Source organism: Dichomitus squalens (assembly GCF_000275845.1).
Source record: "Dichomitus squalens LYAD-421 SS1 unplaced genomic scaffold DICSQscaffold_8, whole genome shotgun sequence".
In the NCBI taxonomy this organism is placed as follows: Eukaryota; Fungi; Basidiomycota; class Agaricomycetes; order Polyporales; family Polyporaceae; genus Dichomitus; species Dichomitus squalens.
Window position 1 is genome coordinate 127080 of NW_006766890.1, and position 19448 is coordinate 146527.

A 19448-nucleotide genomic window follows, 5' to 3' on the forward strand; every position below is an offset into this window, starting at 1 on the left:
CACGTTGAAAAACTAGGCCATAATACTGGAAGGCGACACAAAATCGATCTTGCATCCGATCTCTAGAATGTAGTTTTTGGCCTGCGATGGATAAGTCAACGAAGATCTATTATGGAATCGACCTATCCAGCCGCGCGAGTCGGAGCGAACGTCCCTGGGAAATGTACACTACGACCGAGGAAACGTTAAACGAAAGCGTAAGGGGTCGGGCATTATCATATGACGGTTTGTTGTATGAGGGAGTGGCGAGAGAAACTACGTCGGACGGGCCTACAGCACGAGAAAGTGTCCACGGCGATTCCAGGTATGGGATGGGGGTTACGGATGAGACAACGACAACTAGGAGAACGACCCAGCAAAGACAGCAACTTTCAAGTCCGTCTACGACAGCGAGCCACGAACGTCAGACGAAAATGAGATCTGCGGCTTAGTTCCTGCGGCAGCAGCGGAAGAGGTTCCTCCTGAACCAGTAGTAGAGGCACTGTGGAGTGAAAGAGCGTCAGATGACCTTGTATATGCGTGCGAGCGTAACTAGGAATACCCACTCCGCAGAACTTGACGAGCGACAGACCAAAGGTGGAGTAGAGGATGAAGGCGAAGTAGGTGTTCTGCTTGTGCTGGAGCTTCGCCTGGTCCACCTGCTCGCTGCCCGTGCTGATGCCGTCCAGGCTCTCGATGGCGACGGCGAGCGCAGCGTTTGACAGCATCCAGAAACCGACGAGGCGGGTACGGAACGTCTTGTTCTCGTCGTCCATCGTTGGCTTCTCAACTACCTCCTTGGTCTCGACCTTGGTGAGCGCACGGGTGACAGTCTCCTTGAACGTCGCGTCGAGGTCCTCCTTGTTGCGGGCCGTGTCTTCGACGACGACGTCGGCGTCCTTCGTCTTCTTGGACGAGACAGACGGGAGCGCCTCGGCCTTGTCCGAGCCCTTGGTGCCCCAAGAGACATCGTGCAAGTTGCAGAACGCGTACACGTTGAGGATATTGGTGAAGCTGGGCGCTAACAAGAGGTACTGGGGCATTGAGGATAACAAATGCCAAGGGTCACGCTGAGCACCTCGTCAGTACTGCAGCGGGGGTGGACAACAACGACAGTGCTTACGTAGAGCAGACACGCTATCAGCCAGATACCGAATGTCGAAAGTAGAGCAGCAATCAAAGCTCCAAGTGGAGGTTCGAAGAACTTCGCGACCAGCTTTGCGGTGGAGAGGCCTGCCAGCTGCTTGGGGATGGTCTGCGACGTCACAAACGTGAGCATCTTGATCAAGAAGGAAAAACAAAGGGAACACACCTTGAAGGCGACTATAGTCAACCAGAACGAGCAGACCAAGAGATACAACGACAAGACACCGTACACCCAGAAAGTGATATTGTAGGTCATGCGTTCTCCCTTTGGTCTGTTACCCAACGCAAGGATGAATTGGAGTGCCAGGAAAGCGAGGTATATCATTTTGAGCGCGAAATTCACATAGTAAGTCTGTATACAGGTCATCAACAGGTTACAGCCAACCTTGTGTACTCAAGGACTTACAGCAGTTTCCGTGACAAAAATGTTGATTCCCTGACCCGGTAGAAGGTCGATGATGATGCTGAATGTGAGCCAAATGTTTGCGAGAGCGAACCACGAGAATATCAATGTGAAGACGTTGTACTATTCAACTCGTCAACCCCGATATCGCGCTGGGAATCACGAACAGCGCACCAATGCTTGGATATGGAAGAAGAACATTCGAATGATGCCATGACCCGAGCGGTAGAGGTTGAAAAAGTTGATGACGGCGTACTGTGGATGTTATAAGTCAGACACGCCGTACGACCATCATCTCTTCATGACGTACCACTGACGCCGCGAACGAACCGTTCAGCCAACGACGACGTTGGCCAATAAGCTCAGCAGCGGACTCGGGCACATCGGTCTCAGCCTTACTCGGCTTGACGTATGTCAATGTCCAGCGGTCGTTCGCCTTAGCGACGAGCTCGAAACAGAGAATACGATCTTCGGCCAAGAACATGTTCTTCGTGAAGATGTTCATGCCGTAGATACCCTTGGGACCCAAACGGTCCGCGAGCGAGTGATCTCCGTGGAAATACTGCTCGAGCGGGCGACCAAGGATGGCGCGGTAGCGATACGCTGAGAACGCACCGGGCAGCACGGACACGTATCCGAAGCTACTCTCGAGCGGCTTGTCTGGAGTGGAGGTGAAGTCAGCGTGAGAAAGACACGTCAAGAAGCCTGCGACGAACCGAGGATGTTTGACATCTTGTACTCGAAGTTTTGCGCAGCGACAAGGGGATTGAGGAGCTTGCGACCACCCTCAATCATGGCGTGGATCTCACCACAGCATCCGCCGAGGTGCGGGTCGTTGTAAAAGGCCTCCCAGAGGTAGTAGATGGACTTGCGTGCCGGCTTGGTACCTGCATCGATAAGGACGCATATTTCCGGCTAGGAACAGTCAGATCTGACCTACGTGCCTCGGAGAAGAGTCAACCACGCACTTCCAGCATGTGGCCGATGGCGTTGAACAACCATCGGTGAGAGTTAATCTTTTTCTGATTCTTCGCCTTGATGACCAGGATAATCTGGACAGGCACCAGGTTGTTGGGGTCTTCACCATGGGGCACCACGAGCTGAGGTGTTGCGTCGACGGAAAGCTGGGTCGTGTACTGCGAGACACTGTCAGCCCTGAACAGACGGGCGCAGATCATTGTCATACCTCGAAGATGTGGGCGACCGTGTCCTTGCCATCTACTTGCTTCTTCATGACACCATCCTGGTAGACACCGACTGTCGCGAGGATGTCCAAGACAGTCTTGTCCATTGGTTCCAGACCATCCACGATGAGGGCAACAGTGATCTTCTGCCACCCAGGAACGCCCTCCTCAGCAGTGCGGCGCCAGTACTTAGACTGCTTGGTCTTGCAGATGTCGCGGATGTTCAGCATGACACCATGGAGTGTCCGCGCATACAAGGTCTTGTCTTCGTTGTAGGAGGTGACCGCGATCAGAAGCTCGGTTTGACGGTTGTACATCTTCGTCCGTAAGCTGTACCCATTGGCCATGTTGAAGTCATCGGGATCGCACGTAGCAGCGGTGTACCGCATGTGGCTATGTGTGCAATCCTACTTAGTACCAACGCCAACGCGTAGAGGAACGCGACTTACGAGAATTCCGTCGTGTTACTCTGCTGCCATTTGGGCTCGATGGCGCTGAACACGGGAGAGGGCACGGGGTATTCGGTGATGAAGTTACCCTTCGTTAGCTTGACTTTGCGGGTAACACCGCGCTTGATCGTCTGACGGCGCCTCCATTGCGACTCGACACCCGCAGACGAGGACGAAGCAACTGAAATGGGGCGACTGCCGCCATATGGATCGCCATACGAGTTAGGGTCGAAAGGTCTGCGCGTTGCGCCTGAGCTGTGGTCGTGGTCTCGACTGGGAAGACACACTTACGGGTAGCCCGTATCTCCAGAGGTCAAAGGGAGCTTCTCGGACTCCTCCTCATCGTACTCGCCGAGCTTCCCAAATTCATTGGGGAGAGATGTGAGGCTCGGATTGGGAAGTTGAGGCTCGGCAAAGTTGATCGCGCGCTGGCGGTCGGAAAACGGGTCATTGAGCGACTCCGCGAAGGAGGTCTGGGAAGAGAGAGACGGGAGGGGCGGCCTCTGGTCCTGGGCCATCTTGAGAGCTGGAGAATTCTGGGGCGAAGGCGTCCGAAGTCGTAGGTGGTCGTCGGAGGGCCTGCCTAGTGGGTCGTGAAAGTTGCGGAGAACGCTGGTCGGAGTGCTTTAGTAGCACCGTTTTCCGAGCGCCTTCACCGCCCTTCCTTGCCTGCGGACTCCTGCCACCCAACGGCGAGGCGATGCTTGTCTATATTTGGCTTGGATGTCAATCCCGTCCTCATTGCCATCCCGAAACCAACAAGTACATCACTTTCTGCCCAGCCATGCACATTGCTTCTGCCTTAGAATCATGTTCCACTGAATCCTACAGTCTGGAACACGATGCAGGCTCTGCCGTCCACTTTTCAATAGCGCAAGTCACGTTGTGATTGGCTAGATGACCGGCTGCGGAGATCATCATTGCAGCAACGGGGTTGTCCAACCACTTTCCGGGGTGACCGGGGAGTCGGCGTAATGTGCCACGTCTGGGAACAATACATACATCCAGCGTATTGTGATGCACGCACGTCCGTAGAGCCTCGTGTTGCTCATCTACAGGTCGCCGAGAGAAACACAGCGCACGATATTACGGCCTTGCATGCAGAGTCTCTTGCTCACCGTACACAGCTGTGTCGAGTGACTATTCCGTGATCATAGGGAATCCATTACTAGAGTAGGCTCAATGTTTTTGCCCAGCCGTGCAGTGGCGCGAGCAGCTGCCCGATCGATCTAGCCAGACGGATGCGTGTCAAGCCGTCGTGAGACAGCGCGACAGACCGCCGACTGCCGGTGCCTATAATCATGTTCAACGTACACGAATAGACAGCTGCAGCTGCTTGGGCGCGTTCATCACTCTGAAGGTTCTGACCTACGTCCAGTACTTGCACTGTTGCAGCGCCGCCGCTCGAGCGTGAGATTGGTATCTCTTAGAACATCGCCGTCAACATGCCATCTGCCACTCAGCTCCCAGTCATTCTGTATCAGTAGGTGGAAGTGACTAAGCTACATGGTATTATGGCAGTTGAACTTGTTCGACAGTTACGATGCTTCGCCCGTGGCCAGAAAGGTCAAGCACATCCTCGCTATCAAGAGGATACCTCACTACAGAGTCGAGGTCAGCTTCCTCGAGAGCTAGGAGCACGTTCAGGTCAACTTGACGTTGATCACCTTCGCCGGCTGCACAGATCCCCATGACATTGCCACGCCCCGACCTCGCGGACCGACTAGGCGTGAAGTATCGCCGCATACCCGTTCTGGCAATCGGGGGAGACGTCTATTGCGATAGCAGCCTCATTGCCAACGTGCTGGAACGCAATTTCACTCCTGAACAGGGGTTTGGTACAATCTTCCCGAAACGCAAGGGAGGAGGTACCGCAGATACTGGGATGATCAAGGCCTTTGCAATGAGTTACGGGGATCGCACGCTCGGTGCCATTGCAACTCAAATGCTGCCCTATCATAAGTTCAAGCCCGACTTCTTGGACGATCGGAGCAAGGTATGTACCGTCTCCGTAGGACAGTGGAAGGAGATCCTGACTGAAATTTGCTTCCACGCAGTGGTTTGGGAAGAAGGTGGATCCTCAGGCGATCCTGGCAGGCCAGCCTGCGGCAGCTAGTGCGCTATCATCTCATTTGGTGCGTTCGGTCACGACCTCGTCGACAGGTTGTCGTCTTCACATACCACCGGGAACTGACATAGAGGATGTAGGCGCTCGTTGAAGAACAGCTCTCAGACGGTCGCGAATGGCTCATGGACACCGAGACACCAAGTCTTGCAGACATATCCGTTCATTACGTCTGGGAATGGATGTTGGCGTTCAGGCCGTTAAGTTACCTCAAGAAAGAACTGTTTGATGAATCTCAGTTTCCTGCGACCCTCGCAGTAAGCCGCGTCCGCTGATCGCAGGTTCCCTGCATCCGATTGACGTTTCCCTACAGTGGATCTCACGGATGTCGGTATACATTGCCAAAGAAGATGCTGCGCATAAGGGTGTCCTGGATAACGTCTCTGGCGAGCGGGCTGCGGAACTGATCACTTCATCGGAATCTGCGGACCTCAACGTTGTTGGCTTTGACGAAGTTGAGGCGGCCAGACTGAAGGTCAAGCTGGGGGAGACAATTGCGGTTACGCCCACTGATAATGGTATGTCGCGTGTCGTATTTACGGCGGCTTTACGCTCATGTCGCTGTCTAGGCAAAGTCCCCACCGTGGGTAAGCTCATTGGGCTCACGAAGGAAGAAGTGGCCATTGAGACGCGGGGTTCTTCTGGGAAGCCGGTGCACTGCCATTTCCCTAGGTTGTACTATTCGGTCGTATCAGAGACTCGGGTATCCAAGCTCTGATTCCTTTCCCTTGCGATGGTTCCATGGCACCCTGGAAATGAGCCTGGAACGTTATATTGGAATTCATTGCCGCTAGAACCTAGCACGTTTGCCTCGCTGTCGGACCGTACTTTGACATTTCGTCCGTCGCCGTGTACGTACACACTACGACGACCGCTCACGACCAATACAGATGACTAAACACTGATGCTCATGTCGGAAAGTCGCAACACCACGGGCGAACTCAATGGGCGACCGATTGTACATGTCCGGATGCAAGTTGCACAGGAGCAGAGCGCCGCCCTCAGCAAAGCCACTCTCCGGTCCGAGATACCCGAACAATATATGTGCTCTATTTTAGCGCCGAGATATGTAGCGAAACGGAGGAGCAATCAGACGCTCGTGCGCGCGACGTCGACGCGTCGAGTCGTGCCTTGGAGCGCCATACAGCGCTACGGTGACAAGCTTTCGACCACTGCCTCCACCACCGCATCGTGCATCACAGGCAGTACGCTCTCTCGATATCAAACACTGTACATTGCTGACCATCTTGACCCCTGAAACTGCTCAGGCTGTGTTGTAAAGGCAATGTCGACGCAAAATGCGCCTGCGCAGGCTGCGCCAGCGAACGCCGGGGCTGCCGGAGGGGAAGAGGAGTCCCCGTTCAAGAAGTTCTTTGCCATTGCACAGGTGAGCACTGTGACTGATTCAGCTGGTGTGCGCGGGCACCCCGGACTCGTGTGTGCATGTGTGGCCGCTGCACATCCAGACCGAAGCAAACCAAACAGCTGTAACATGTCGCTGACTGACGTTGTACCGGTCGTGGCTGCGGTGGGACGCTTGTAGCAAATGCTGCTGATTTACGCGGTGATGCAAGTCGGTACGTACACCATCATCTTACGCAGCAGTGTCGGCGTGGATCAGCCTTCGCTGTCTGTCCGTGCGTCTGTGCTAACGCCGTCAACGTTCTCGGGACGTCTGCGCATTTTTAGCGAGCAGGTTTTTCGGCGGTAACAAGACTCAGCAACAGCAGCAGCCGCAAGGCGCGAACGTAGCCAACGCGCCGCAGGCCAATGTCCCCGGGCCAGAGGGCGCAGTGAGTGGTATCCCGACGCACGCCGTCCCAGGATGGCCGCTCGGACTGCCACTGGCTGTGCACGTCCATCTCTCAACCTCGCCGACGGGTGACGTCTTTTCGAACAAATGGACGTCAGGGCACAGGAAGGACAGAGACGCCGACCTGCCGAGCTTGGTCTGGAACAATGTCACGTTGGGAGACTGGAACGAGAAGCGAGTCGCAGAGTTCAACGTGAGCCTTCCTGAGGTACGTGACGCCATGCACTTAGTCGGCGCGTTTCATCGAGACGAGGTTGTGTGTATGGTAGACCGTGCAAAACAATGGATCACTCTGGGCGGACGTTTTTCTTGTACGCGATGGAGCCAGTCCCGACCCCTCGGACGCGAAGTTCGACCCTCGCGCTGTTCACCATGTCCGGACGCGTGAGTACTTACTACAACGGATGACCAGTTACTGCATTGACTTACGGGCCGCAATAACTCGTAGTCCTGACCAAGTACCTACCGAAGATCAAGGCCCGGAAGGAGAAGAATCTGTTGAGCGGCTCTGCTGACGATACTACGGAGATCGAGGAGGTCAGTCCACGAGACCCTCTGGATTGTCTGCCCCACTCATGACCATTACAGGAAAGCGAAACCATTGTCTCTCACTGGCACCCCGTATGTCATATCCTCGGGCGAGATGGCTACAAGCACCTGACTTCCGAGGTGTCTTAGACCCTTACGCTCGCACTTGTCTCGGACAACCCTATCATCCAGTTGAGCCAGATCCAGCCTGCTGCGGCGCGATGTAAGCGTCTCTTCGTGGTATCGAGCCGCCTGGACCTCATGCCTATACTCTCGTGCAGACATTCATATCAGGCAAGAGCGCGATGATGCTGGACGACCCTACTACGACCCTATCATCTTCCCCAATGAGTTCTGGCACCTCCGCTCACAATACGTCGAGATCAACTCGACGACCCCGACGCTCCCGCTGCAGATCGAGTTTCAGCCCATGTCGATGTGGAAGTTCACCATCTTTGCCGCGCTTACCCAGAGCTTCGCAGAGGCCGCAAAACAGCAGGGGTCGACGTCTATGGCGGAGCTGGATGAGGTCAAGCGGATGCTCGTGGAGACGAACCCGTATTTCTTGGGATTGACTGCGCTTGTGAGCGTGCTGCATGTCGTGTACGTGGAATGCGTGTTTCATTGCCAGGTGATTCTTGAAGTGCTGACATCATTTCGGGTAGGTTCGAGTTCCTTGCTTTCAGCTCGGACGTATCGCATTGGAGACAGAAGCAGGAGCTTGTCGGTGTCTCCGTTAGGTGGGTTCCCTCACTCTCATCTCCCATCCACACAGGAATTGATATGTGCCCAATAGGACTGTTCGTAGCTACCTGTATCTCCCTCGAAGATGTTACTGACTCGCCGTACCTGAACAGATTGTTACGAATGTCGTCGTGCAGCTAATCATCCTGCTCTACCTCATCGACAATAACGAGCAAACGAGTTGGATGATCCTCATGGGCTCTGGTATTGGTGTTCTCATTGAAGCATGGAAGGTGCGTCCATTCCCGAGGCTGGTGTGGGAATATACTAAGGAGGTCTGTTATGCTAGATCACTAAGGCGGTCGATATCAGTATTGGTCCTTCCCCGCCAGGATCCCGGTTGCCCTATCAGCTCATTATCAAAGGTCCGTGGAAAGACTCGTCAAAGCGCCTTGCTGTCTTACTCGCGCTGATCTTGTCTTATCGCTAGACAAACATGTGTTGAGCGAAGATGAGAAGAAGACTCAGGAGTAAGGAAACCATTCATTCTCTTGGTTGAGGATGTCGTGCTGATGCGGAAGCAGGTACGACAAGCTCGCGTTCCGTATCGTGTCTTACTTCACGATACCGTGTCTTGCCGCATATACGGTGTACTCCCTGCTTTACGAGACACATAGGGGGTGGTATTCCTTCGTCATCTCGACGTTGACGTCATTCGTCTACATGTTCGGCTTCGTACGTCTTCCCACGTCTTCCCCGATGCGTTGCACATGCACGTAGCTAACATTATCTGATTACAGGCTCAGCTCATCCCGCAGCTGATCATCAACTACAAGCTGAAGAGCGTAGCGCACATGCCTATGAAGGCAATGGTGTACAAGACACTCTCTACAGTAGGTCACTTCGGGTGTGTTTCGATGCGTGTAATTGAAAGAAGCTTTTGCCTCCCAGGTGGTAGACGATCTATTCGCGTGCGTGTTCCTACGGAAATATCTGTCCCCCGAAATGCTGAGATGCCTGCGCAGCTTCTGCATCAAGATGCCGTTTCTTCATCGTCTGGCGTGTTTCCGCGACGATGTTGTATTTCTGGTTTTCCTTTACCAGGTGCGTCGTGGACGCGGAGACTTGCGTGTTCTCGCGAGGCGCGCCGTGAGCTAATCCTGGTCGCCCCCTTTGCAGCGGTGGATTTACCGTATTGACCCCAACCGGGTCAACGAATACGGACAGGTGCTGGAGAATGATGTGGTGGCTGCCGTAGAAGGCAAGGGGAAGGAGGTCAAGAAGAAGGATGTCAAGGAATCGAAGAAGAACCGATGACGCATCGGCTGAGGAGACGCCGTCTGGGGAAGTCTGGGGTCGAGGGCGAGCGTGGCTGCTATCGCGGCCGGAGCACGTTGCAATCAGCGGTGTTTTGAGAGATTCGGTCGCGGATTAGGCATGCGCGAGCTTGAGTTACGGAGAGTGATGATAGATTGGATAGAGCGCTCGGGGGAATGCACACTTTGTTACCGCCGACAACGCACGGTGTGGACAGTTGATGAGGCCGGCGGCGCATGTGGCGGGGGATGCGGACAGGTGGCCGCATGTGTTTTGTGTCGCATGCTCTCAGATGACCTCTCCGGTTGGTAGGAGGACGGGGAGCGTGGGCCAAAAATGGCGCTGAACGTGGTCGAGGACGAGATCCCGACGGGGAATCGGACCGAAACCCGATCGTGGAAAAAAGGCGTTCCGGGAGTGACTCCGAGACTGAGCTGAGGCTGAGGCTGAGGCTGCGTCTGAGCCGGGCTGCCATCCTTCTTTGCGTCAACTGCCGCCGTCTCTGCCTTGCTTCTCCCTCTTGCCCTTTCTCGTCACCCCCGCATTCCTCACACCCTCGCCTACGACTGCACATACCACCGCAGCAGTAGGCTTGCTATGGCCGCCAATGGAGGCCAACCACCACCAGAACACCACGCCTGTAAATGTTTGAACATCCGCATCCGTCCCCAGCCGAACAAGGATACCCCGCCACCCGCCGAGGCAGGCTTCAAATCAATCTACGTTGGTGAAGAGGGTATCCGTGTCGTGAGTTTTGCACCACAAATTACACGCGCGATGACGGCTGATTTTCTTTGTGGCTAGGCGCACCCAGAGGTCACCCTCAGGAGTCGCAGCAGAGCCGTTCCTTTGTCTGGCTCTCCCACCGCAGAGCTCACCCGCTTCATCACCGTGACATGTCTCGTGTGCGGCCTTCTCACCTACCGTGTCTCCCAACGGGTTACTCCGGATCTGAGTACCGACGAAGGCCCGGTGCTCCCGACGGACGATTGGGTGGAGAAGGAGTTGTGCAAGAGCTCTAACGGTTGGATCGAGGTTTACCAGGAAAGCCTGGTGAGTAGCATATTCCTTCTTCCCCCTGGCTTGCTTTCGCCTGTGGCGCAGCCCTCGCCATTCCAATGGCCCAGTATCTCGCGCGGCCCCATCTGTAGCGCAGCTACTGGCGCCGCGTCCATCGTCGTAACACTATTGACATCGTACTATGTCCAGATCGGCAATGAGGTCACGCAAGCAGAATCATCTCCAATGTACTCCAAGCTATTCCGACTCATCCTTCCCGGCGGAACACCCCCGTCTGCCGCTTCTGCAACTTCGGAGGGCGAAGCACCCAAGGTTGAGAACGCGCGAGGTCCGTCCGAACAAGGGAAGAAACACCTTCCCGAACTGCCAGCGCTATTCCTCCCACCCCCATTCACCCCGTCGAATGTCGTCTTCTCTCACCTGTCCGCATTGGCAAGTGAGCAGTCGCAGAAGCTCAGGGACGAGGCGGAAGAATACATCGCGCAGGTGACCGAGCGGAAAGTGGCCGAGGTTCTCAGAGCCGAGGCGGCACTCAAGCGAGAAGTCGACCTCATATGGGGTCGGTTCAGGGAGAACTTGGTGCTCCAGCAGCAGGCGGGGTCGGCGGTCTCTCCTATACGTCGTCGTTCGAGTGTCTCTGGCCATGTACGAGCGGCGAGCAATCCCGCGCCCGAAACCTCCACCTCCGTTCGGATCAGCAGCTTCGTCCCCACCCCGACCCAGTCCAATAGGAGCTCCCCAACTCATCGTCAGGCTGTGTCTTCTGCGCTGTCGGCGTCATTGAAGACCTCGGGAATGCAGTACCCTGGCGCCCAGCGCGAAGTGAACGGTAACGGGAACGGGATCGCGTCTCCTGTCCGTCGCGCCGGGCGTTCGCCCCCCTCGCCAGCGAGGTCAAGTACGACTCGCGTTCATTCCACGTCGACGGCATCCTCGCGTACGGCAGCTCTATCCATTGACGCAGAGACTAGCATCCGGGAAGCCTACCGTCGCGAGATGGATGAGTCGAAGGACATGGCGACCAGCTATCGCTATACCATGAACATTGAGGCACAGATGGAGCAGCAGAGGTTGCAGACCCTTGCTGAGGCAGAGGCCGTGCCCCCACCAGCTGCTTCGCCACCAACGCCGTCCACTTCATCTCACGTGCCTGCTGATGGCGCCGCGACAACCACGGCTGCTGGACGCTCCACGCGCGTTCACAAAAGCGCTATCAAGAATCCAGCCCCTCCTGCGAACCGATCGGCATCGCCCAAGGATAAGGCCAAGGCAGGAGCGATACCGGAGGATAACAAAGACAGCAAGGGGAAGAGGAAAGTCACGTTCGACGTTCAGCCTGAGGTCGCTATCATCAGCAAGGAAGAAGGCGAGATTGCCTCCGAGCAGCCTACTCCCTCAGAGACTGTTGAAGGTGCGTATTATTGTTGCTCTCTCGCACCGCTTTGGGTTCTAATGTAGTCTACCACACAGACCCTATCTTTGACATGGACAACGAGTCGGAGCAGCCGGCAGGCAGCCGAGACTCAGTGCCCGTGGAGCAGGCCAAGAACCCGCCGCCGTCGCCAGCTAGCACCCAACGTGTGCGGACACCACCACGGCCATCGCACAGCCGCTCGTCCAGCAATTCTGGCTTGCCCCCGCAGCTGCAGTCTCTCCGACCTGCGTCGTTGCCCCATCCCTCCGCGATGCGTCCACCACCCGTGCGGCATACGACCCCACCGAGCGCTGAATCGGCGGAGAGGAGTAGAGCGCTGCGGGAGTCTCTGGTTGGGGAAAAACCCCGTTCGGAGGTCGTCGAGAGTCCTATCAACGTCGCCCCGGGGCGGGTCATTCCAGACGAGCCGCACGACCCTCGAGAAGAGGAGATCCTGAAGCTCGTCGCCGCGAGCACGCCCAGTCACCGCAGCGCTTGGAAGAAGAACAGCAAGGCGTGGCAGGTGTTCTTCAGTCGACGGGAGCTCAAGGCGGGGGAGGCTGCCCCGGAGGCGATCGAGGAGGAGGGCAGCTATGTCCTCGACGACTTCGACCCCGCGCTCGGGCGGCGGTTCAATGGTATCGCGGATAGCGACGTCACTGACGAGGACGAGGGTGATGGTGGGTGATCCGTTTCGATAAGTTGTTCAGTTTCTGACCGAGTCGATAGACAACAAGTGGCCAGATCGCAACGACGACCATCCCATCGCTCAGTCGCTGCCGATTCCCATCGGGCTCAACCACCACAGACAGATATTCGGCATACCCGCGTATGAACCGAAGACGTCGCTGTCAGATCGCCCGGGGTTGCTCGTGCCCGCTCTACGCAATTCCTCGACGTCATCGTCGCTTCGACGAGCTTCATACGCGGAGCGCGATCGCGTCCGACCGGTCGACCCTGGCGCGCTCGATTTCGCGGGGGATGACGAGTACGACGATGACGTCGACAGCGACCCCGAGACCGGGGGCAAGGCCCGCCAACGAGCGTTGAAGATATTGAAGGCGCGGAACGAACTGCCAGCAGCTGGTGAGCTCATTCCGTTTCTTCGCGCCGTTTGAGCTTTGGCCAGCTGACCGCGGCACGTCGACAGGCATGTGGAGAAGCCTGGCTTGAGAGGACGGCGAGCGGCCGCGAAGATCGAAACGACGATGGCGACACGGTATCTATCTTAGTATTGTTGTAATCGCCTCCACTGCATCGATAGTTGTTTGTATCTTGCACTAGCAGTCTCGTAGCGCTACGCATCTCTCTCCTCGTCCCAGTCCACCTCCCACCAGAGTCTCTGCCCAATGGATTCGAACCGCCAACTGTCCTCCGTGCATTGCCACTATCCACGACGCTCTGTAATACTGCTGTCCAAACCCGCTCTGTACATATATGTATTTCTACTTACGCGTACTTGCTGCCTTGTCCCCACCTCGCTCGCGATGGCCAGATCGTGTTCGAGCTCATGACTGCGCTTGTGGCCCCCGTTGACGACGATGAGCAGCGTTATTTGTTTGCAATTATCAGGTGCCCCCGTACGGCCCCCCGCGTTTACGTCGACTTTCTGGACGTTTGTCAGTCGGACGCATGCGTAACGAGAAGTGGCGTGCTGAAGATTATTAGGTAGACTACTATGATCTAATGCAGTTTTTGGTTACTCGCTGTGAACCGTGTGGGCGAGCGAGTGCCAGCAATCGTCCTTCGGGACAGCACAACGAAGACCGGAGGAGAGTCGGACGAAGCCAGCTCTATCCATCCGATCATGCCCTCCATCTAGTCGGGGCCCATGGCAGCCCCAGGGAGGGTCTCGTGGCGCATGACCTGCTCCACCTTCGCCTCGTCCTTCGCGATCCCGAGCTCGGCGTCCTCCTTCTCGAGGTCCTCCACGACCTCGGACACGCACCGCTCGCACTCGCACTTGAACTTCCAGCCACGCGCGAGCTCGACCCGGCGTCGGCGGCGCGCCTGCTCGGTGGACTCGCCTGGGTGCTGGCCGACGTCGACGTACGCGATAGTGAGCTCGTCGCCCTTCTTGATAGGGCGGTTCGCGATGAGCTGGAGCTGCGTCGAGCCGACGGTGAAGGATGGACGGGTGGACGGATCGCAGGAGTGGGCGAGCTGTTGTGTCGCGTGAGATGAGGCGGGAACAACGATCGTAGCCATTGGAGGGGACCTACGTAGGATGAGACGAGGTAGAGACCGCTGCCGACCTGGCGCTGAGTGCCAAAGGGCGTGCGTGTCCTCTCTTGGTCCTCCGGACGCTCTTCGGAGACGGGCTGCTCATATTGTGAGACCCACAAAACATCATGGGCCAATGACGAGCTCACCTTGTCGTCCCTGCCACCATCAGGGCACACACCGATCGCGTTGTACGCCATCTTGCCGACAAGAACCGCCATACGCTCCTCGGTGACCGACTGCTCCAGACCAGGCAACGCCGCACCAAGGACAGCCTTGAGATGCTTGATCTCCTCGTCCGTGACATGCCCCTCGATGAAGCGCAGGCGCTCCATGTGGTCCGAGACGCTATACAGGTCGCCGCCACCCGCGATCTGCTCGAGCTCCGCCTGGAGCGGGCTGCTCTTGTCCTTGATGAGCTTCGATGTCTCGAGCGCGATCTGCTTCGCGACGAAGCGCGCGCCGAGGATGTTCGCCCGCTTCGCCTTCTTCTCCTGGAGCCACGCGACGTACGCGGTCTGCGCGGTCTCGCGCCCGTCGTCGATGTCCGTGCCATGGCCGGGGTCGAGCTCGGGCGGGAGGACGGAATCGCGGCCAAAGAGCATGTTGTGCCAGGATATGTTGGCCTTGCTTTGGCAATCCTTCGAGCAGAAGACGGCGCCGATCTTGTCGGACTCGGAGGCAACGGCCTGACCTTCCTCGATGGGGCGGAAGCAGTACGAGCAGTGGGTGCCCTTGCCTTCCAGGTCAGCGTCTAGAGCGACGACAAGAGGAATTTCCTACGGTAGCGATAAGTGAGAGAACATGGCAAGGCGGATGCCACAATAGGCGTACCGTATAAATGATGTCACCGGCCTCGAAGTCCTTCGAGGCAATGAGGATCTTCTTGGCAGCCTGGTTGCCTTGGGCTTCGCCGGCGTGTATAGAGACATTCATGCCCTTGGGCGGGAAGTGATCGTAATAACCTATCGTTTAGGTCGCCCAGGCGCACTCAGCTCAAATACTTGCGTTCTCCGAACTGGCGGCGTACCTTCGACACGAGATGCGACCTAACCAGAGAGAACATAGAGAGGAGAAAATTACAGTATATTAGAATCGGGTCGACGGCAAAGCACAGGCAAGGCAAAAGGTGGGGCGTAGCGTGGAGCGTCATCATTAGGTGTTGTGCTATCAGTACTGAGTCGGGCAGTACGGCTCTCATGGCGCCGCCTGGCTCCCGGGGTCCGTGAGTCTGTCCCACTCTTGGGAGGACGTCTCTGACGGGGGACCTGAGCGCGTCGGACTCGTCTCCACCTCCTCTGCTGGCTCCTCACGCTGCGCCGACTGGGTCTCCGAGGTAGGCATACTCACATCGGCGTTCACCAACTCCATGAAGATCTGATCCTCGGGTCAATACGACGCAAATTCAACAAATTCGATGCAACGTACCTTGAAGATGGGTGCAGGAAGAGTCGACTGGACCATCATAATGAACTCCACAGGAGAAGGGTAGACACGGAGTGCCCGGAAGAATGCGCAGGCAGCGGGAAGGTAAAAGGACGGACCTGACGACTTCGTATTAGTAAAGTTGCGTCGTCGGTCATATTCACTGCTTACCCTTCTGGACGAGTTGATCGCCAATTTGGACCTGCATCATGAAGTATCCCTCCTTCTCGTCCGGAGTAGCCGGGATTTCCTCCTCCCGGATTTTCGCGAGGGCCTGCTTGATTGCTGCCGGGCTGACCTCTGAGGCAGCCTCGGAAGCGGCCTGAGCTTGTTGCGTCTGTTTGGTGACTTTCTTCTTCTCTTTCCCTGTGGCGCGAGTGAGCACAAAGGAACGCGTCAGAACGGCATCATGGACCACGTACGCAGCTTCTTGCGGAAGTCGCTGTCATTTCGCCGCTTGTAGTCGAAATAGACGGCATAGGCGACAAGACCGCTGAGAACCGTCACTGCCCCCACAGTCAGCACGGTAGACGTCCGGGAGGAGGAGGACATGGTTGACGGTGAAGTGGAAGTTTGTGCGCTCGCGCTCGCCACTTGCAGGACAATCAGCCACCTCACGTGTCATGCCGCCTTCTCTCGAGCGCTTCTATCAAGACACTCTGCAGCTGCCTGGCAGAGACGCTGTAGTCACGTCGTGCTGCGGCCACAAGTACAGCCCGCGGTTGTTCAAATACACTCGGGACACGCACACCTGTCCCACAATCACCCCAATTCCCCCTGTCTGCACCCAGTCAACATGACCACACCCATGAGCCCCAAGGAGATCGAGGAAGCGTTCATCAAGGTCACTTTCGAGGAGGAGACCCCCCTGCAGCCCTCCGTTGGTACTGCTGACCGCTTCCATGATCCGTGGGTTGACCAGGGTGGGTAATTCTCCACCGACAACAAACACGTTCACCCACACATTGTTCCATGCAGCGTCCAACAAGTTCAGCGAGCCCACAACATTTGGGTTCGTGATAAGCAACGGCTCATGTCGATAGTTCCTACCTAACATTTTTGCAGAACTCGACAACTTCGCAAGTTGTACCCTAACCACACGATCGTGCCCGTGAGCGACTACGGCAATAGCATCCTCAGCTTCCCGGGTGCTCTCGTCCAACCATTGGCACCATCCGAACTCATTTCGTCCGTGTACTTCGTTCCTGTCGCCAGACGTTTGTCCCAGATACCTGGAGTCCTAGTGAACCAGATCTTCTTCGGATCCTTCCGTGTCGCTTGGGACGTACGTGTCCTGGCGAATCTTTGTGGTGGTGTCAGCTGAGCTATCTCTGCAGAAATACGAGTACCTTCTCTATGTCGTCAGAGTAGGTCCCACAAAGCTCCAAGGAACTCATGCTGATGTATTATTGCAGTTTCCGTATGGCATGGGTTCTCAAACCCAACAATATGTTCTTCACGAAGGGCCCGAGGAACCTGCGCGCGCCCTTGTTCTGGCGGCAGGCGGCTGGGCCGCACAGTTGCATCAAGAAGTCCTCGTCTTCAACCAGGGTTTCTGGCGGAAGGACCATGACATGTGGCTAGATCTCCAGACGGCCAACTGGGCGGACGTCATTCTCAAGGAGAAATTCAAGACAGCTCTGCAGAAGGACGTGTACGGCTTCTTCGACTCCGAGGATCTATACAAGTCCCTCGCCATTCCGTGGAAGGTAAGTGATGTCACTCCGGAGACCGAATGTCTTCCCTGCGATTGAGCATACTTCCTTTGTAAGCGCGGCTTGATCTTCTGGGGTCCGCCAGGTACGTGACATGCTATCAAACCGCTTCGTCTGGGCTTTGACCACTCTACAGGGAACGGGAAGACAATTAGCTTGAAAACGATCATGAAGGAATGCGATGCAAAGGGCTACGTCCCGCTCTACGTGAAATCCTTCAAATCTTGGATGGGCGAGGAGGGCTCCATGCAGGCCGTCTTTGAGAAAGCAAGACAGATGGCTCCTTGCGTCTTGATCCTGGAAGACCTTGATTCCCTCATCAACGACTCGAACCGATCTTTCTTCCTCAACCAGTTGGACGGTCTTCAAAGCAACGACGGCCTGCTGCTCATCGGTACTACCAACCATTTCGACCGGTTGGACCCTGCTTTGAACAGCCGTCCGAGTCGTTTTGACAGAAAATAGTACGCTCCCCGCCCGTCTCTTGCGGAGGCGTCGCTTCGTTCTCACCAGTTGCTTCCGTGTTGTACATTCAGCGAGTTCGCCGATCCCGACGAAGAGGAACGCACCCTGTACATCCAATATTGGCAAGACAAGCTGAAGGGCAACAGAAAGATCTCATTCCCGGACAACCTCGTCAAAGAAATTGCTGCAGAGACCGACGGCTTCAGTTTCGCCTACCTGAAAGAGGCATTGTGCGTCTTCTTCCATTGCTCGCTCGTTTCACACCCGCTCATCATCTACTCGTACAATTTGCAGTGTGTCGTCTCTCGTCGTGCTGGCCGGTTATGAAGGCGATGAGAAGCCTGATTTCCGTGACGTGCTGAAGGGACAAGTCAAGTCCCTTCGCGACCAACTCGACCAGGACAAGGATAAGAAGTTTTCTCAATTGAGTCTCGCCTCTGCGGTCTCAGCCGGAGCGCGGACTTCTGCCCCTCAGCCCAACGCCAGTCGCATGGCTCAGGTTGATGAACGGTCGCTTGGCCTGGCGCGTATCTGGGACGCTGCCTCCGGTGCCGTCGGGAGGATGCCTGGAGCTATGCCTGCGGGCGATGGACAAGCGGGCGCCAGTGCTGAAGCTCACGGAAAGGAGCTGCGCAACTTGGGCTTGTCGTTTGGCAGGTCCTTCGTGTAGTAAGTCTGTGTAGGCTACGCCTGGACACTAGGTATCTAGCGGATGGATTGGAGACGTGCATGTAGATCTGACCTACACCCTCGGACTTGTACAATTACTTACTTGCAGTGATCGAAATACCCGAAATGTACCCGGCTGTGACCGGTTGACCCCACATGGGACCGGCCGTGCGGCTTTGACGGCGCTTTTTGGCCGCTTCGATAGTATCATCGACGCTGCGGTACTTAGGCACATCTCCTGCCCTGATTGTATGCACACAAGTAGTGCCTAGCGGCATGCACTGCCCGAGTCGAGAAAAAGTAAGTTCATCATCCCTTCTTGCCCAACATTTTACACTGTGATCGCACATAGATTTGACGACCTACCAAGAAGGATATCCGACTCCGAATTCGCTTGTCGTGGAGGGGTTAGGCCCTCTACATCACAAGCTCGCACTTGACCTCGCATCTGGACGGAAGGTTCGCCCCAGCGGACATTGACGGCTGTTATGCTGGTTCCCTGTCGCCCTGACTAGTCAAAGTTTCACAACAGGGGCCGCGTATTCGCATCCTCATATGCAAGGGAACCAATCCATCGCTCTGCCGTGCGTGCACCGCGTGGGGTGCGACTTGCATCATCATCACCTATAGCCCACTGGAGCAACGGTCCGAACTCGATCCGACGCGCTTGTTGATCTATTGAGCGTTGCTGATCACCGCGCTGTAGACGACATGCTATCGCCTTGGACTGAAAGCGTCTCCTCGCGACCCAGCCCTACGGTCACAACTCCCCGGCGCTGTCTGGAAGCGGGCATGACGTCTCCGTTTCAAGTCCAGGTCGCCCAACAAGGGCGGTCAACAGGTGGATATAGCTTGGCCCCGCCCCTTCGCGATAGCTTCCTTCCCCAAC

At 56.3% G+C, this 19448-nt stretch overlaps 6 protein-coding genes across 6 annotated transcripts; 4 read left to right on the forward strand and 2 right to left on the reverse strand.

Moving 5' to 3' along the window:
• Positions 1-143: 143 nt before the first annotated feature.
• On the reverse strand, positions 144-3759 carry DICSQDRAFT_103043 (glycosyltransferase family 2 protein). Its single transcript, XM_007364083.1, has 12 exons — positions 3453-3759; positions 3162-3398; positions 2715-3105; positions 2497-2664; positions 2245-2443; positions 1839-2188; positions 1703-1783; positions 1532-1651; positions 1292-1477; positions 1103-1234; positions 546-1049; positions 144-481 (listed from the first exon to the last, which is right to left on the reverse strand). Exons 1-12 carry the CDS (start codon positions 3677-3679, stop codon positions 428-430), a joined length of 2649 nt encoding a protein of 882 aa, XP_007364145.1. The 5' UTR covers positions 3680-3759; the 3' UTR covers positions 144-427.
• A 795-nt stretch (positions 3760-4554) lies between these two features.
• DICSQDRAFT_83422 (uncharacterized protein) lies at positions 4555-6165 on the forward strand. Its single transcript, XM_007364084.1, has 7 exons — positions 4555-4644; positions 4700-4775; positions 4846-5157; positions 5219-5296; positions 5370-5543; positions 5600-5804; positions 5856-6165. The coding sequence occupies exons 1-7, from the start codon at positions 4607-4609 to the stop codon at positions 6002-6004; spliced, it is 1032 nt and encodes a 343-aa protein (XP_007364146.1). The 5' UTR covers positions 4555-4606; the 3' UTR covers positions 6005-6165.
• Positions 6166-6444: 279 nt separating this feature from the next.
• Positions 6445-9823, forward strand: DICSQDRAFT_179522 (cleft lip and palate transmembrane 1). Its single transcript, XM_007364085.1, has 18 exons — positions 6445-6491; positions 6555-6673; positions 6830-6863; positions 6976-7307; positions 7369-7483; positions 7548-7636; positions 7688-7720; positions 7778-7850; positions 7909-8230; positions 8293-8371; positions 8485-8604; positions 8661-8736; positions 8802-8841; positions 8896-9046; positions 9112-9204; positions 9263-9282; positions 9337-9415; positions 9491-9823. Exons 2-18 carry the CDS (start codon positions 6572-6574, stop codon positions 9626-9628), a joined length of 1896 nt encoding a protein of 631 aa, XP_007364147.1. The 5' UTR covers positions 6445-6491; positions 6555-6571; the 3' UTR covers positions 9629-9823.
• Positions 9824-10225: 402 nt separating this feature from the next.
• On the forward strand, positions 10226-13235 carry DICSQDRAFT_168482 (uncharacterized protein; the record flags this gene model as incomplete). Its single annotated transcript, XM_007364086.1, has 5 exons — positions 10226-10375; positions 10433-12059; positions 12119-12742; positions 12792-13148; positions 13213-13235. The coding sequence occupies 5 exons, from the start codon at positions 10226-10228 to the stop codon at positions 13233-13235; spliced, it is 2781 nt and encodes a 926-aa protein (XP_007364148.1).
• A 645-nt stretch (positions 13236-13880) lies between these two features.
• Positions 13881-16262, reverse strand: DICSQDRAFT_168483 (MAS20-domain-containing protein; the record flags this gene model as incomplete). Its single annotated transcript, XM_007364087.1, has 9 exons — positions 13881-14225; positions 14285-14383; positions 14435-15064; positions 15120-15250; positions 15316-15334; positions 15579-15662; positions 15714-15829; positions 15882-16076; positions 16133-16262. 9 exons carry the CDS (start codon positions 16260-16262, stop codon positions 13881-13883), a joined length of 1749 nt encoding a protein of 582 aa, XP_007364149.1.
• A 235-nt stretch (positions 16263-16497) lies between these two features.
• On the forward strand, positions 16498-19368 carry DICSQDRAFT_179524 (P-loop containing nucleoside triphosphate hydrolase protein). The gene is made up of 10 exons (XM_007364088.1): positions 16498-16633; positions 16689-16722; positions 16776-16995; positions 17048-17077; positions 17126-17419; positions 17483-17510; positions 17562-17889; positions 17962-18120; positions 18185-18858; positions 18930-19368. Exons 1-9 carry the CDS (start codon positions 16507-16509, stop codon positions 18558-18560), a joined length of 1596 nt encoding a protein of 531 aa, XP_007364150.1. The 5' UTR covers positions 16498-16506; the 3' UTR covers positions 18561-18858; positions 18930-19368.
• The last annotated feature ends 80 nt before the right edge of the window (positions 19369-19448 follow it).